We start from the raw sequence: 15,422 nt of genomic DNA on the forward strand, positions 1-15,422 counted from the left end.
GAACTGAGAGTACGCTAGTGTGAGGGTAGGTGTTTTCTGAATGAGGAGAGGGTTGAACATCCCACTTCTGCTGAGTCAGGAGTAGAAGTACGTCATCTACTGTTCCAATTTTCTCTTTCTTTTCACATTGAAGGAGACTTACTCAGAAGCCTGGACCTGTGACATTTGCACAGGTAGAATTATTTCCATCCAAAGACAGGATCTGCCCCACTTCCACATGGCCTCCAGTCTCCCTGAGCTCGGGCTCTGTTGCTACCCACATCTCCAGATCTTCACCAAGGCACACTGGTGTCTCATGACCCAAGCAAGGTCATTTCTGTTGACCCTCTTTCTAGACCACTGCTTCTGTTCACTCAGCATAGCTCATGAAGATCAGTTATGGTTGATAAAATCATGTGTATGATCAAAACTAGCTTAAGATGAAGTTTATACACAGTATGATTGCAACTATATAAAAATTACCATGCATTAAAAAAGACCAGAAGGAAATAAATAAAAAGAACAGTGATGTCTAGTTGGTGAAATCTTTTTTTTCCTTAATTTTATTTTTTTTATCGGGGTATAGTTGTTTTACAATGTTGTGTTAGTTTCTACTGTACAGTGGAGTTCCTTGTGCTATACAGCAGGTTCTCATTAGTTATCTATTTTATACATATTAGTGTATATATGTCAATCCCAATCTCCCAATTTATCCCCCCCAACTCCTTTCCCCCCTTGGTGTTCATACGTTTGTTCTCTACATCTGTGTCTCTATTTCTGCCTTGCAAATCGGTTCATCTGTACCACTTTTTTAGATTCCACGTATATGTGTTAATATATGACATTGGTTTTTCTCTTTCTGACTTACTTCATTCTGTATGACAGGTTCATCCACATCTCTACAAATGACCCAATTTTGTTCCTTTTTATGGCTGAGTAATATTCCACTGTATATATGTACCACATCTTCCTTATCCATTCGTCTGTTGATGGACATTTAGGTTGCTTCCATGACATGGCTATTGTAAATAATGCTGTAAATGAATATTGGGGCTAGTTGGTGAAATCTTTAATGTCTTTTTTTCCCTTTTCCTTTCATTTTCTAGATGTTACTTAATAAATTTATAGTACTCTTAAAAGAGAAAGTCATATTGAAATAATAATATTAAGGAGATGTCAGATCTCTTCCTCACTACTCAAATCTTTGATTTTTCTTTGATGTGAAGGACATACTTATAGGGGTTTTAGAAATGTTTTAAATATGAGCTACAGAGAAACATTGGGTACGAGTAATAGCATGACAAGGCACAGCATTTCACAAAACATTTCTATAGGATGGAATTTTTATTTAAAACAGAATTCTGTTATCGCTGAGTCTGGGGGATGCTGGTTTAAACTAGGTTAAGTGGGTTTCTCCACTGTTAGAATTCTCTGAAGCAGTCACTACCTAGTGGGTTCGTGAGCCCACGATGGGGAGAGAGCATGCAGCATTCCCCAGACTTCTGGGAAACTTTCTTCACTCAGGTCCCTGCAGGCTTAGTGCTCTGTGGAACATGCTTTGGAAGATGCTTATGTGGGGAAAGAGAGCAAAAGCTGGTGGCTCCTGGGGCTCTAGATGGATCAGGTGAGGTATAACTATCTTTACTACCCATTCAGCAAGTCAAACTGCTCTGGACCCAGTTTTCTACTATAAAATAAGAGGATTGATGAAATGAACTTCTAGCTCTAAAATGGGCCAGCTATGAAAAACAAGTGATTATGCTTGTAGGTTTCTGACAATGAAAGGCAAACTCCCCGAATGTTCAAACAGAGAATTTTCAGACAATCAAGCTTTATCTTTCCCTAAAGGCAGCAAGTGATGCCGAATTTTCCTTCTGCAATTCATTTGGAAGACAAAGAACATTTGTTCCAGTTCAACAGGTTAGCACTCCAGGCTGCCATATACAGCAGGAAATGCCCTCAATTTCTGTGTCAGTGCTCTACCCGCCCTTCTCAAGCACTTGCCAAATGAAATGTAGTAAAAGTTTTCCTTTCTCAACCACCTCACTGTGTAAGGCCTTAGAGAAACAGGCTGATAGGAGCAAGGCTGGTTCCTTTGCTCTACTGGAAGAGTATCTTTCATGTCAACATAGTAGACAGAATAGAACATCCTGATTCCAGATAAAGGCTTCTTGCTGCTGCTGCCTCGCTATCTTTTATCATATACTTCTGTGGTTAGAACATCTTCTGACAGGAAGAATTCAGGAATCCTGTTAGGGAACAGCAGGATTTTCTGCCGTGTAACGCCTGAGGCTTTTGCTCCACCCTGAGAGGTTTCCCACAGGTTCAAAGGCCCCAGACCTCAGTTAGACCCCTGTCTGCTCACAAAGGTCACCGCCTAAGCCCGTTCTTGGTTTGATCTCACTGCAAGCCTAGCTGCTGAGGAGTCTGCGCAGCTTCCTTCCTTGCTGCTCATCTGAGCTGTGGCCCTCACAGTGCGATCTGCCACTTGATAATGCTTAAGTCAGCAGTTGTTTTACACCTATCCCCTCATATTGTCTTATCACCTGGGAAGAACCTAAAAACTCCAGGGAGAAAAGAAGACAAGAATTAGAATTCAACTCCCTGGACCACTGTGGATAGCTAAACGTAGAGCTTGTTGAGCTGTCAAGTTTTCTTCCATTTCACCCCAGGGAGTATCACTGTGCTGCTGTGTGAGCATCCTTGACCTTGCATAACATCTGCAGTATTCTCCGCCTCCTTCTGCACAGTGGGGCTTCCCTGTGGTAATCAGCGTTATGCCCCCGTAAAGAAAAGGGCCCACATGCTTGCTTCGGGCAAAGTGATTAGGTGACGGAGCCTGGATTTGGATCAGAGTCAGACCCAAGACCTTGTGCTCCTTATACAGAGGAACAGAGGAGCAAGGTCCAGACTATAGTTTTCAAATTGGTGCCCCACTTAAAGGCCTGACTCTGATCGAAAACCAGGCTCCATCACCTAATCACTTTGTATCTTGACTAAATTACTTAACCTCTTTGTACTTTAGTTTCTCATCTGTATAGCGGGGATGAAAACAGTATGTACCTTATAGTACTGGTCTAGCAGTTAAGTCAGATAATTCTTATAAAATACTCCTCACAACACTAGGCTGGTGCACGTCATGCCCTCATGAAATGTGATGTGGTGACTTTGTTCTTCTCCTTTCTCTTCTGACCACCTAGTTCTTTCTCATATTGTCTTTTTACCTTTCCTCTTCCACCTTCTTTCTTACTTTATTCTTCCATTCATTGCCTTCTATGCTTAAGAGCCAAAAGCATGAAGTTAAAGTACAAATCTTTTAAAATTTATTGAATACAACTTATAGTTATATTTGTAATTAAAAACAAGCACACTTAGTATTTTCCATGTCTCTTTTCCAGAGTACAGGCCACATACCAGGCCAGTTAAATCACAAATCTGGGGGTCAGACATGGGCATCAGTAGCCTTTGAAGCTCTTCAGATGATTCTAATATGATTCCAATGTGCATACAGGTTTGGGAACTGTTAGATTGATGGCGTTCTACTCCCTCTATATTATCTCGGCTACTTCAGTGTATGGTTCTGAATCTTGCCTCCAATTTAGAATCACCTGAGAAGCTTCTAATAATACGGGTGCTTGGGCCCTACCTTGGCTAAGGCCTGGATATTTCTAATGTGCAACCAGCACTGAGAGCCATAGTTCTAGAGGGATTGGTGTCCTGGTAGATCTTATGATCAGCACGACTCCAGGCACTCACTCCCCCCCAACCTACCCCCACTATGAATTAAAATACTTTCTCCTCTGTGTTTTTGAAAACCCATGTCTTTGTCTCCTTTCTGTTGCAAGCTGAATACAGAGAAGAATGATGTAATGCTGATAAGTTCTTGGTTTGTTTTGCCCTCAGTTTGGGATTGTGCTGGATGCGGGCTCTTCTCACACGAATTTGTACATCTACAAGTGGCCAGCAGAAAAGGAGAATGACACAGGGGTGGTGACTCAGATAGAAGAGTGCAAGGTAAAAGGTAAGACGAAGAAAAAGGGACCGGGAGACAGTGGGCATGAGAGGCATGTGGGAAGTGAAACAAACACACGAGAAAAAGGGAAGTCAAGTGAGAACGCAGCAGAGCTGCTATTGTTGCTATTTTATAAATAATTGCTACTTTATTATCATTATGAAAACGGTACTGAAATCAGTCCTTAATGATGAAGCCCTTGAAAGATAAACTTCCAAATAATTGGGTAATAGTAACTCCCATCAACAGAACAATTCTATGTGCCATGCACCTGGTACTGAAAATGTGTTATTTCATCCTCACAGTCTCCCTTTGAGGAATGTATTATTATTCCCATTTTTTAAAAATGAGGGCACTGAGGTTGAAAGAGGTTATGGCACTTGTTTAAGGTTACTTGAGCTAGTTAGTAAGTGATGGAACTGGGGCTCGAACTGAAATCTGCCCAAACTTAACTAAACCCTTATCAGTCATATGATTAGCAAATATTTTCTCCTATTCACTAGGTTGTCTTTTCGTTTCGTCAGTGGTTTCCTTTGCTGTGCAAAGATCTGCCCAACTTTAAACCCATGTGTTAGCCAGTGGTTCTCAAATTTGAACCTGTATCAGAACCACCTGGAGGGTGTGTTAAAGCACAGGTGCTCGCTCCCGCCCCCAAGTTTCTGGTTCAGTAGGTCTGGGATGAGGACTGAGAATTTGCACTTCTAACAAGTGCCCAGGTGATGTTGAGGCTGGTGGATCCAGAGCCTTGCTGCTCTTAATCTTTGTCCTCTAATCTATGGCTTGGAAGGGATTTTCAAAAGCCTTTAGCTTCTGTATAGGCAGGCAAATCATAGACCCTTAGGGCTGCAAAAAGGACCTTGTGGATCACTGAAGTCTTGTTTTATAGAAAAGGAAGCAAAAACCTGAAAGACTAGTGACTGGCAAGGAGGAACAGAACCAGGACAAGAATCTGGGCCTCCAAGTCGCACTGCAGACTTCCTGCTACTCTGAGTCACCACACTGCGTATTGAGTCTTTTCCTAGTTACTTTCCTTTTAAGGTCACAAGACCAGTTAGAGTTGTGGACAGCAAGCAGCTCTTCCCGCTCCCTCCTGCCCAACACTCCCGGCCGTGCTCTCACCTTTCTGACCTTCATCTCTCTTGGCCTTTTTAGCCAGGGACTCACTGTTTAGTTTTGGTCAGACAGGTATCCTAGGCCCCAGAATATAATTGACTTTTAGTTTGGTGGCCTGTGGTGTCCACTAATTTTCATGGTTTATCAAGAAAGCTGTAGATAGGATACGTTTCCAAGAGAGCAAGTCGTTCTACCCAGTAGCCTGATGTCCTCAGAATCTGGCCCCATCAGTTCTGAGGTAGTACTTCAAACATTTTTTAAAACCCAAATCCCTCGTTTTATTGACTTCTATTTAATAATTCACTGCCTTCCATTTCTTCTTCCACGTGTTGTTGTGGTGTTAACCTAGCAGCTGTCTCCTGAGACACATCTCCCCATGCGTGTTTGGCCTAATAAATGCAGTAATTTTCCCTTCTCAAAAGATAGCTTCCCTGGTGGCACAGTGGTTGGGATCTGTGAGCCGTGGCTGGGCCTGTGAGCCGTGGCCACTGAGCCTGCGCGTCCGGAGCCTGTGCTCCGCAACGGGAGAGGCCACAACAGTGAGAGGCCCGCGTACTGCAAAAAAAAAAAAATAGAGTTCTCTAATCAAATATTTAAATAGAAAGGTGAGTTGAAAGCTACCGGTTATGGAAGGCCAGGCTTTTTGAGTCAAAACACTTAGCTGATAACTTGGAGCTGATTTTCTCATTGCAGTTAAGTAAACAGGCTATTTAAAATCTGGTGAACGAGATATGGATCAGATATCTGGTTACTTATTGTTAAAGCAAATCCTCACTATAAAGCACTGAAAATGTAGATGTTTAGCTTAAAGTGAGCCAAAATTGTTAACTGTTAAATAACTTCAAAAAGCGTAAAGCATCTTGGCTCTCTAATCCTCTCCACAGCAGCAGTTAAAACAGCTCTAAAACTGGACAGTTTTACTAGGCAGACAGGGTATCAGAGTAGAAAAGCTGCTGAGGAGACATGGGTTCTATGCCTGTTTCTTCTAACAAAGGAAGAAACATTGCTGCAGAAATTTTAGTGTTAGTTGGTAGCTGTTCCTGTCTTTTCAGTAAAAGCCCATGTGCCTGGTACATATTTTAATTTTTGTTCTGTTATCTTTTGCCTTTCCCATCTTCTAGGAATTAGTGTTGTTAATTACAACTTTGTGGAAGAAGCGTCATAAAACAGCTATATAGAGTAGTTATCTATAAGATCCCCATTTAAGTCTGAGAGAGCCTGGTTTTAGGAAGGCTATGCATGCAATTAAATGTGAAAATTGCGCCATCCAGTGGCAAGATTACTGAACAGCAGACAGACCCGGCTTGAGGTCTGAAAATAAATCCTACTGAGGCTAGATTCAGTGAGTTACCCTCTAAGTACAAAAACTTAACAGATATCACAAAAAGAAATTGTCTCCTTGCATTTTCTCAGAAAACATCAGTATTTTCTCTAATAATGTGAAGATATGTCCTTTACTTTTAAAAACAATTTTCATCTGCTTCTACTTGCTACTTTTTTTCGTCTGCTTTCTCTAGGTCCTGGAATCTCAGAATTTGCTCAGAAATTAAGTGAAATAGACATTTATCTGACTGCGTGCATGGAAAGAGCCAGGAAAGTGATTCCAGCATCCCAGCACACAGAGACACCTGTTTACTTGGGAGCCACGGCAGGCATGCGGTTGCTCAGGTATAGCAGCCTGTAGGGACTGAGAGCTGCAGGGAGATAGGTTTGGCAGTTGCTAGAGCCTCTGAGTTATAGGCGAACGCCACACTTCTCTAACACCCCAATTCTAGACATGCTAAATGTCCACACCTAGGAAAGAAAATCTCAGTAAATGGGTAAAATTCCCAAACTCTTAGCTTGCATAATGATGGGAGTTTAAGTAGGTAAAAAAAAAAAAGGCCTCTTACTCATCTCCCTACAGGGAATTCAAGGGAGTGATGCACAAAGAGAGGAAGACTGAGCCCTTCTACTCTGGGATTTGGGGCTACAGGTTTAGCAATTCCACATCTGGGAGGAGGAGGGCCAGAGGAGACTCGCAGACATCCCGAGACACGAATCATCACAATTAGCACATCTTTGCTGGTCACCACTTAGTATCTGTGGGCATTATTTGTTCATTTGTTTGTTCATTCATTCATTCAGTTTGTATTGACTGCCTGCTCTGTCCCAGGACATGGAAGTAGGTGACTCATCTTCCAAGATCAGGGTTTTGATACAGGGCGACCAATTCTTTGACAGAAGAGTGCTCAGAGCTGCTATGGGAGCATACTTGTCCCTGCCAAGAATGGGAGGAGGTCAAGAAGACTCACCAGAGGAGGGGATACATGAGCCAAATCATGAAGGACTTGTGGGGGGAGGGGGCAGGGCATTACAGGCAGAGCAGACATCATGCGTTCCATAACCTATGTTTATTTGGCACCTGTTATGTGTCAGGCATAAGTCCCTGCTTTCCTGGATCTTGTGTTCTAATAGATGCACAAAGGAGTGATATGTGAGAGATCAGGGCATGTTCAGAGGACTATAGATAGTTCTGCATAGATAGAACGTAGGGTACATAGAGTTAATACTAATAATGACAGTGGTAATGGTAGCAGCTTGTATTTGTTGGGCCCTTACTATGTTCTTAGCACTGTGCTTTAATTTAAATCACTGTAACTCTATGAAGTAACAGGTATTATTAACTATTATTAATCAGATTAAGGAAGCTGTGGTGTACAGATGTTAAGTAACTCACCAAAGGTCACATACCTGGCAAGTGGTAGAGCCAGGATTCTGAGTGGGATTCTGTGAAGGCAAGATTCGGATCACAAAGTGCCTTGTGGGCCATGCTAGGGAGTTTGAAGTTTATCTGGGAAACAATGGGAAGCCATTAAAGGATGTTACACAACTGGTGCCAGTGGTAGAGAGGTGGATTGGAGGAGAGGAGAACTAGGGACAAGGAGGCCAGTTGATAGGGTAAGGAAGCCATTCAAATGAGAGATTACTGGGGTCTAATGCCAGTTGGAAGGCAGCATTTTCTGACCCAGAGACTCTCAGTATTATATTGCCTAGATCTTGGAAGCAATTGTATTCCATCTTCATTGTGACAACCCTGCAAGATTTCTTCTTTAGATCTCAAAGTCTCAGACCCAAAAACCAAGGCAGAATATGAGAAAGATTTTTTACCCCACTCAGGCACCAACTGAGGTTGGGTATCTGTCCCAGGACGTTTTCCACTTGGTGTCTGCTAGAGCCCTAATTAAAAACTTCAAGCAGAGCCTTGAGGCTACGTAAGCAGCTTGAAGCCACCGGCAATGGCTAATGTAGCACACATCAGCTCTAGGCTTGGTGATCAAACAATATCCAGCTACCACCACCACAGCAATTAAAATTACTCTGATAATTTCTTGGAGCCAGGGAACAACAATGAAAATGGTATTTTAAGAGGACCAACCTACGTAGGGACTGGAAGGATCTGGATTTGGAGAAGAGGGGCCAAAAGAGTAGTTATGCTCCTCCCCAAAGGAGGGCTTCTCAGACAGCCATGTGTGGGCAGCTCCATCCTTCTGTTTATTGCAGTGAGCTTATGCTTCACTTCCTAGGGGAACTGGCTGGAAGCTCTGGCTGCAATGGGTAGTCATAGTTATTCAAACAAAACCAGTAACCTCAGCTCTTTGTGCAGGATGGAAAATGAACGGTTGGCAGACAAGATCCTGGCTGCGGTGGCAAAGAGCATCAGCAGCTACCCCTTTGACTTCCAGGGTGCCAGAATCATCACTGGCCAAGAGGAAGGTGCCTATGGCTGGATTACTATCAACTATCTGCTGGGCAGATTCACTCAGGTGATTGTCTCACAGCATCCGTGGAGGTGGCTCCCTGTGGGTCAATGCCATTGATATCTCAGGCAGTACTTGGATCACTAGACAGAATGAATGATGGATAAATGAACAAATTAATTTACCCTCACATTTGCAGGGGTCACCAGAGGTATAATTCTCTCACAAGAACTCTCACTATTGGAGAATAAGGAAGCCATATACAGAGATACAGAAAAAAAAATTTTTTAATCTATCATTAAAAATAAAAATAGCTAACATTTGTGTAGTGCCATGTGTCTTGTGCTATGCAAAGCACTTTTCATGTACTGTTTGACTTAATCTTCAGAATAACCATATGAGGTGTTCTCTCATTTTAGAGCCTCAAATCGAGGCCTAGAGGAGGCAATTATTCTGCCCAAGGTCACATGGCTAATAAGCCAATGAGTAGGGATTTGAACTTGGGTCTTTCTGGCCCCAGATCTTGTGTCTGTAAACTGTTCCTATGTTGCCGCAGTCTGAGCTATGTCTTTGAAGCCCCTGTTTTCTTGCTGTTGATCTGATGCAGACTCAGGAACCTCTGGTGAGCTTTGTTTCACCCTTATCCTCCTGCTCCTTTGCCTTAGGAAGTCCCTGAGTCCAAGAAATAGCATGAAAAGGGGGATGTCCAGATCCTTCTACCACTGGTGTCGGTACTGTCTTTCAGAAATTGAGTTGGTTTAACCTGAAACCAAGTGAAGGCGATACTCAGGAAACCTATGGAGCTTTAGACCTTGGGGGAGCCTCTACACAAATCACTTTTGTGCCTCGAAACGAAACGACTGAGTCTTCTAACAACACTCTGCACTTTCGCCTCTATGGCAAGAACTACGGTGTATACACACACAGCTTCTTGTGCTATGGGAAGGATCAAGCCCTCTTGCAGAAACTGTCCAAGGACCTTCAGGCGAGTGTAACTGAATCCAGACCACCCTCCCCACAACTGGGCCACCAGCCCCCCGCGTCGTTTTCTCTTTCTATTTCAGTAACTGATCTGAAGTTGGTTACTGTACTTTCCAAACCTTTTCAGGCAGGATATCTAACGACATCTGGTCAACCCCTGTGAATTGTCCCATCCAGACACCACCTCCTATGTTTGTTTACTGCACTGTCTCCAAGGACATGACTCAAATCCTTTCTTTGGAAATAATTTCTCACCCCTGTGGGGCTGACAATGAAAAGTACATGCTACAGTAGTGTGTGTATGTGTGTGTGCGTGTGCGTGTGCACACAGTTTTTAAGCTCTTTCCCACTTTTCAATCTCCATTTCCTACGAACTGCAGAAAACAAGGCTATTAGAAACAACCTGGAGAGGAGGAGAAAAAAAACTTCAGAGAAAATGCAGAGTTTATTGATCAACACTTCAAATCTTGTCCCTAGACACTTTTTGCGTTTTGAAGGCGAGAAAAGTTAAACATACTCAAAATCATGCAAGTACCAGCACATCCTGACAAACACAGAGCAAGGATGTCAAATCCAGCTGTTCCCTGTCTCTACTGAAAGGACAACCAGTTCTCTGCTTTCCTCCAAAGCTCGCTCTCTGGTTCTCAGAAACACTATCAATAAGATGACTGCCATGGGAGGAGGGGCTGCTGAGAGACGCCTAGTGAGCCCTAAGTTTCCACCAAGCCTCTCATCCACAGCAGCCCCTTTACTTCTCGTGAACATACTGGGTTGTGGGTTGAAAATCATCTTGATACTCCTGCCTTAAGTGATCTGAGGCACTTCCAGCTCTTGAAGCTTTTGCTTTTCGGCTTGGAGGTAGGGCCAGGGATATAGGCAGACCCCCAGAGAACTACCCTAGGCTCGGAATTTTGAGAACCTTGAGAGTTTTCCTTGTGGATCTGCTTCTGACCTACGCGATTAGTACTAAGCCCTAGGGGCCATTCCAAACTAATGGAATTTCTGGGCCCAGCTTCAACGATACTAGCTTTCTGTGAATAGCAAAAGTTCATTTACATCTGATGCCACTTCTGGTGCCTGTTATACAAATATGACTGTTACCCAAGGGTAAAAAAGGCAGCGCAGGGGCATATGGATGCCAGTGCTGAGTGCCTGGCTGTTTCTCAATTGCTACACATTGTTGAAGTCAGACTGGTGCTTTTGTACTCAAAGCATTTGCACATGATGCCTTCAAGTGATTTTTCTATTCAGGCTACAAATGGAACCATCCGTGACCCATGCTTTCACTCTGGATACCGGAGGAAAATGAACATGAGTGACCTTTATGAGGCTCCCTGCACCAGGAGATTTGAGGCAACTTTTCCATTTCTTCCATTCCCTGAAGTTGAAATCCGTGGCACTGGAAACTATCAACAATGCCGGCGAAGCATCCTTCAACTCTTTAACACCAGTTACTGCCCTTACTCCAGCTGTTCCTTCAATGGGATTTTCTTGCCACCCCTCCAAGGGAATTTTGGGGTAAGTTTGTGACATGATGATATATTTGTTACAATGGTTTTTGGTTGCAAATTACAGAACATATGCCTACAAAGGAGAGGCCACAACAGTGAGAGGCCCGCGTACCGCAAAAAAAAAAAAAAAAAAAAAAGATGGGAGTTTTGTAACTTTTCCTCTTATCTTCTTTTTTCCCCATCTTTCTTTCTCCCTGACTCTCCCATTAAAATTATCGAGAAAATTAGCTACCAGATGGCTCAGAAATGCATGTCAGCAGCAAAGTGACCCCCTTCCAGGAAGGAAGCAGCTGTTGGGGATGGAATATCACCTGATCCATAATTTACTCATCAGAGATTTCCAGGCACTTTCATTAGGCCTTCTGGAGAGTGAATCAGTGTCCCTCTGTGTTGGACATTGCACCAAACTCAGCATTTTTCTCTTGTAGGCATTTTCAGCTTTTTACTATGTGATGGAGTTTTTAAACCTTACATCAGAGGAACAGTCAACTCATAAAAAGATGATTAGCACGTTGGAAAAGTTCTGCTCTCGGCCTTGGGAAGAGGTAAGTGACTAGAAACAGCATCTGTTACCATTGCTCTCTGCCCTTGACAGCATGGAGGATGTGAGTCTGCTCTTCAAGTCATGCTAATGTGACCAAGATCCAGCACTCATGTTAGAGAAGCCTAGATGGTACACTCAATTAAGAGTAAGTTCACTGGCATTCCTTGATAACTTGGCATACAATGGCTTAAACAAAAAAGGTCTTATTGTTTTCACCTAATTCGAAGTCCGGAAGTAGTCAGTTGCTGGCATGGAGTGGGCAGCCTGACTATCTCAGCCATTCTTCAGCTGTTGTTAGGCCTGTTTCCTCACGGAAGCAAGGTGTAGCTTCAGGGATCACAGCCGTGTTCGAGGTCAGAAGAAGGATAGCGCCGGATCCATCTGTTCCTTTTTATAGGAAAGCAAAAGCTATCCCAGAAGCTCCTAGGAGTCTTTTCTCTTACATCTCATTGGCCAGGACTGGCTGGGAAAGCAGGATGCAGGATTTTATGACTGGCTTAGAGCCCTAGATCCATCATGAGCTACTTCCTGGAGCTGAGCACATTGTCGCCCACTCCTTCCCCCAACTCCCAGGGAAGACAGGCAGTTCACAGAATCTGCCACAGACGCCATTGTGGTAAGACCCTTTTTTCATCAGACAGGTCCAAGGTATCTCCTACTTATTCATAAATCTGAAGCCCAAAATTTTTCTTGTCTGAGGCACTGAGTCATTCAAGATCCAGTGCTACCTGATGAAAGTTTCCAGGGACGTGAGAGAAGGATATGGAGTCTACTCTGATTTAGAAAAACAGATCACCTAGGAGTGGCTCAAAACAGCAGCTGTTTTAAGTTGACAAAAGTGACTTAAAATGAGTGATTTTAAGAGAGATTGCAAAAGTGACCAGTGCTTTCATTCTGAAGATATGCAATTAATTAAAAATGAAGGCTGTTCTCGTGGGCACTGACAACAGAGGAAGGAAGGTTGTGCAAGAGCCTGGACACCTGAAATTTTCTCTAAGTATTTTGTCTGAGTTAGAACATGAAGGAAGGGTATTCAGGGCTTTTGGAAAGAGCAGCTCAAATATGCCTCAGCACTTTACAAAACAGGGGAGGCTTTTTGCAGCTAGTGGTGATCTGTGGAGAAAGACGAGCATCTCGGGTTCTTGAACAAAATGCTTCCTAAACTGGGTTCCAGAGCAGTGTTTGTCAAATGTTACTACGTATGTGATCATATGGGGGTCATATTAAACAGCATATTCTGCACTGGCAGATCAGGGGTGAGGATTAACAAGTTCTCAGGGGATGCTGCTGCTGCTAGTCCAGAGACCTAACTGAGGGGCAAGGCTTGTTATGAAACTGTTTCCTCAAGATGCTTATAGAGGCTCTAAACCAAAGACTTTGGTCAAGAGCATACAAAAAACTCTGGTTAAACAAAGATTAATAGATTTCTTTCATGCAAGATTTTTCACAGTTTTTAATATGCTAATGTGATTGTGAAACTCAAGTTTCACAAGGGATGGCAAACTATAGTAAAATTCAGTGTTGTTGAACCTATCAGACCACAGAAACTACTTTTTTCCTAGAACACTTATCAATGTCTCATAGAACCCTGTGGAGGAAAAGATTGCTTAACAGACCCTAAACTGTGAACCCCTGCACCCACTGAAGGAGTGCAGCACCACTCCCAAAGCTCTCTGCAGGGGCCAACTCTCAGGCCCATGTGAGCTGGGGCTTTTTCCTCTCTTGATCAGCTCTAATAGCGAACATGAGGGCTATGGAGAAGTGCCTGTTGTTGTCCAAGTATGATGTTTTCTTCACTTCACTTCCAGCTGCAGATGTACTTTGGTGAAGTGAAGGAGAAGTACCTGAGTGAATACTGCTTTTCTGGCACCTACATCCTCGCTCTTCTTCTGAATGGCTATCATTTTACAGCTGAGTCCTGGAAGGATATTCACTTCATGGGCAAGGTTTGTTAGGTTGTGGGGAGGTTGGGTGGTAGTGACTGAAGCAGCTTTGGGCTTAAAAGAGGTAGGAGTCAACCTGATTTAATTTTGGCCTGATGTCCTGTCCTACCACTTCACCTCTAACCCAAGATGGCATCTCCTGATAATGTTGACCAGCCAGTTGTGGATATCCTGTCTAAGGAGGGCTACTTGCATTCTCAGCCTCGCCTTTCTGCTCACAGAACAGTGACTAACCCCTTATAAAACAAAAAATGAGATAGTAAAGTAATGTAACAGTGTTTCAACAGCCACAGTGATTCTGCGTGCTGACTTCAGCATCCATCCTAAAGGCCCCTTCGTGAATCCAGAGGGATGATCATGGTTTGTCACAAGGGGTTAAGGCCTTGTTGGTTGTAGCTTCAAGACTCACCAATCTGAAAGCTCGCTGTGAAGAATGAGATGAGTGGCTGTGAATGGGGGCCTTTGCTTAGAAGCCAGGCTTAGCGTGAGCCTTAAAGACGCAAGCCCATAGCTTTGCATTACCATAGCATTACCTCCAGGCATACAGCAACATTTACATCGGCAGCGAGACTCACGGGCACACTCATGCTTGATGAAAAATATCAAGAGCAGTGTTTCTCTACCTTTTAAACCCATATCCACTAATGGCAAAAACAATTTACCCCTTTATTAAATATGGTGACTTCAAGCAAAACAAAGCATTGAGGCAGCAGAGGGCTGTAGTAGCCTTAAAGATACTAGTTTCATCACACTCTTATCAATATTGACTTTGCTAATTAAAATCTTTTCCTTGTTTTAACATCCCAGTCTTCCTTCCGTTCCATCACAGTTTGTCCGTTTGAGAGATATGTCTATGTCAAATTTACCTAGTGATTTATATTCTTTGAATTCCAATCTATGATCCATTATTTCTAAACCTTAAGTGATAACTCCTCTAACTCTGGAGGCTTCCTTGACACAGGCAGTCAGATATGGTTCCATTCCCCATAAAGGGACATGGGCCTTTTTACAAATTATTAATTCCCAGTACTGGTAAAGGTTTAGGGGAGAGGAGCATTCCACATGGTATTGGTTGGAATGTAAACTGGCATAACCATTGGGAAGACTGTTTTGGCAACATGAGCTAGGAGCCTTAAAACATGTACATCATTTTGTCCAGTTGCTCCATTTCTAGGATTTATAAATAATTGAACAAAGTGAGTAAAAATGAACATATAAGGCAGTTCATGTCAGTGATGATGTTGCAGAAATCCCTTAAGAGACATGGGATGATGTTTACAAGTAATTGTTAAGTGAATAATTCTACATACAATTTAATTCCATTTTTTATGTGAAAAACATGCACAGAGAGGACTGGTAGGATATGTCACAAAATGATAATAGCAGCAACTTCTGAATGATGAAGTTGAGGTGGTTTTTATTTTCTTTTTTAGTATTATCTGTACTTCATGATTTTCCTACCATGACCACATACAACTCATGTAATAGAAACATTTCCACAATTCTTTGTTATTCATAGACTACCTGTATTTCAATACATTTTGAGGTGACTTGAAAATATTCCTAGGAAGATGGCAGGGTTGGAAAATGTTTTTTTAT

The 15,422-nt window shown here is 42.8% G+C and overlaps 1 protein-coding gene across 1 annotated transcript in view; it reads left to right on the forward strand.

Annotated features, from left to right (window-relative positions):
- The window catches only part of ENTPD1 (ectonucleoside triphosphate diphosphohydrolase 1), an 85,596-nt gene that overhangs the window by 66,543 nt on the left and 3,631 nt on the right, over positions 1-15,422 (forward strand). Inside the window, exons 3-9 of the mRNA XM_082673430.1 lie at positions 3,883-4,000; positions 6,622-6,772; positions 8,751-8,910; positions 9,590-9,832; positions 11,077-11,343; positions 11,765-11,881; positions 13,689-13,826. Coding sequence (XP_082529556.1) covers positions 3,883-4,000; positions 6,622-6,772; positions 8,751-8,910; positions 9,590-9,832; positions 11,077-11,343; positions 11,765-11,881; positions 13,689-13,826 — 1,194 coding nt within the window. The remainder of the gene's footprint in view (positions 1-3,882; positions 4,001-6,621; positions 6,773-8,750; positions 8,911-9,589; positions 9,833-11,076; positions 11,344-11,764; positions 11,882-13,688; positions 13,827-15,422) is intronic.

Source organism: Grampus griseus (genome assembly GCF_964374135.1).
Source record: "Grampus griseus genome assembly, chromosome: 16".
Taxonomy (NCBI): domain Eukaryota; kingdom Metazoa; phylum Chordata; class Mammalia; order Artiodactyla; family Delphinidae; genus Grampus; species Grampus griseus.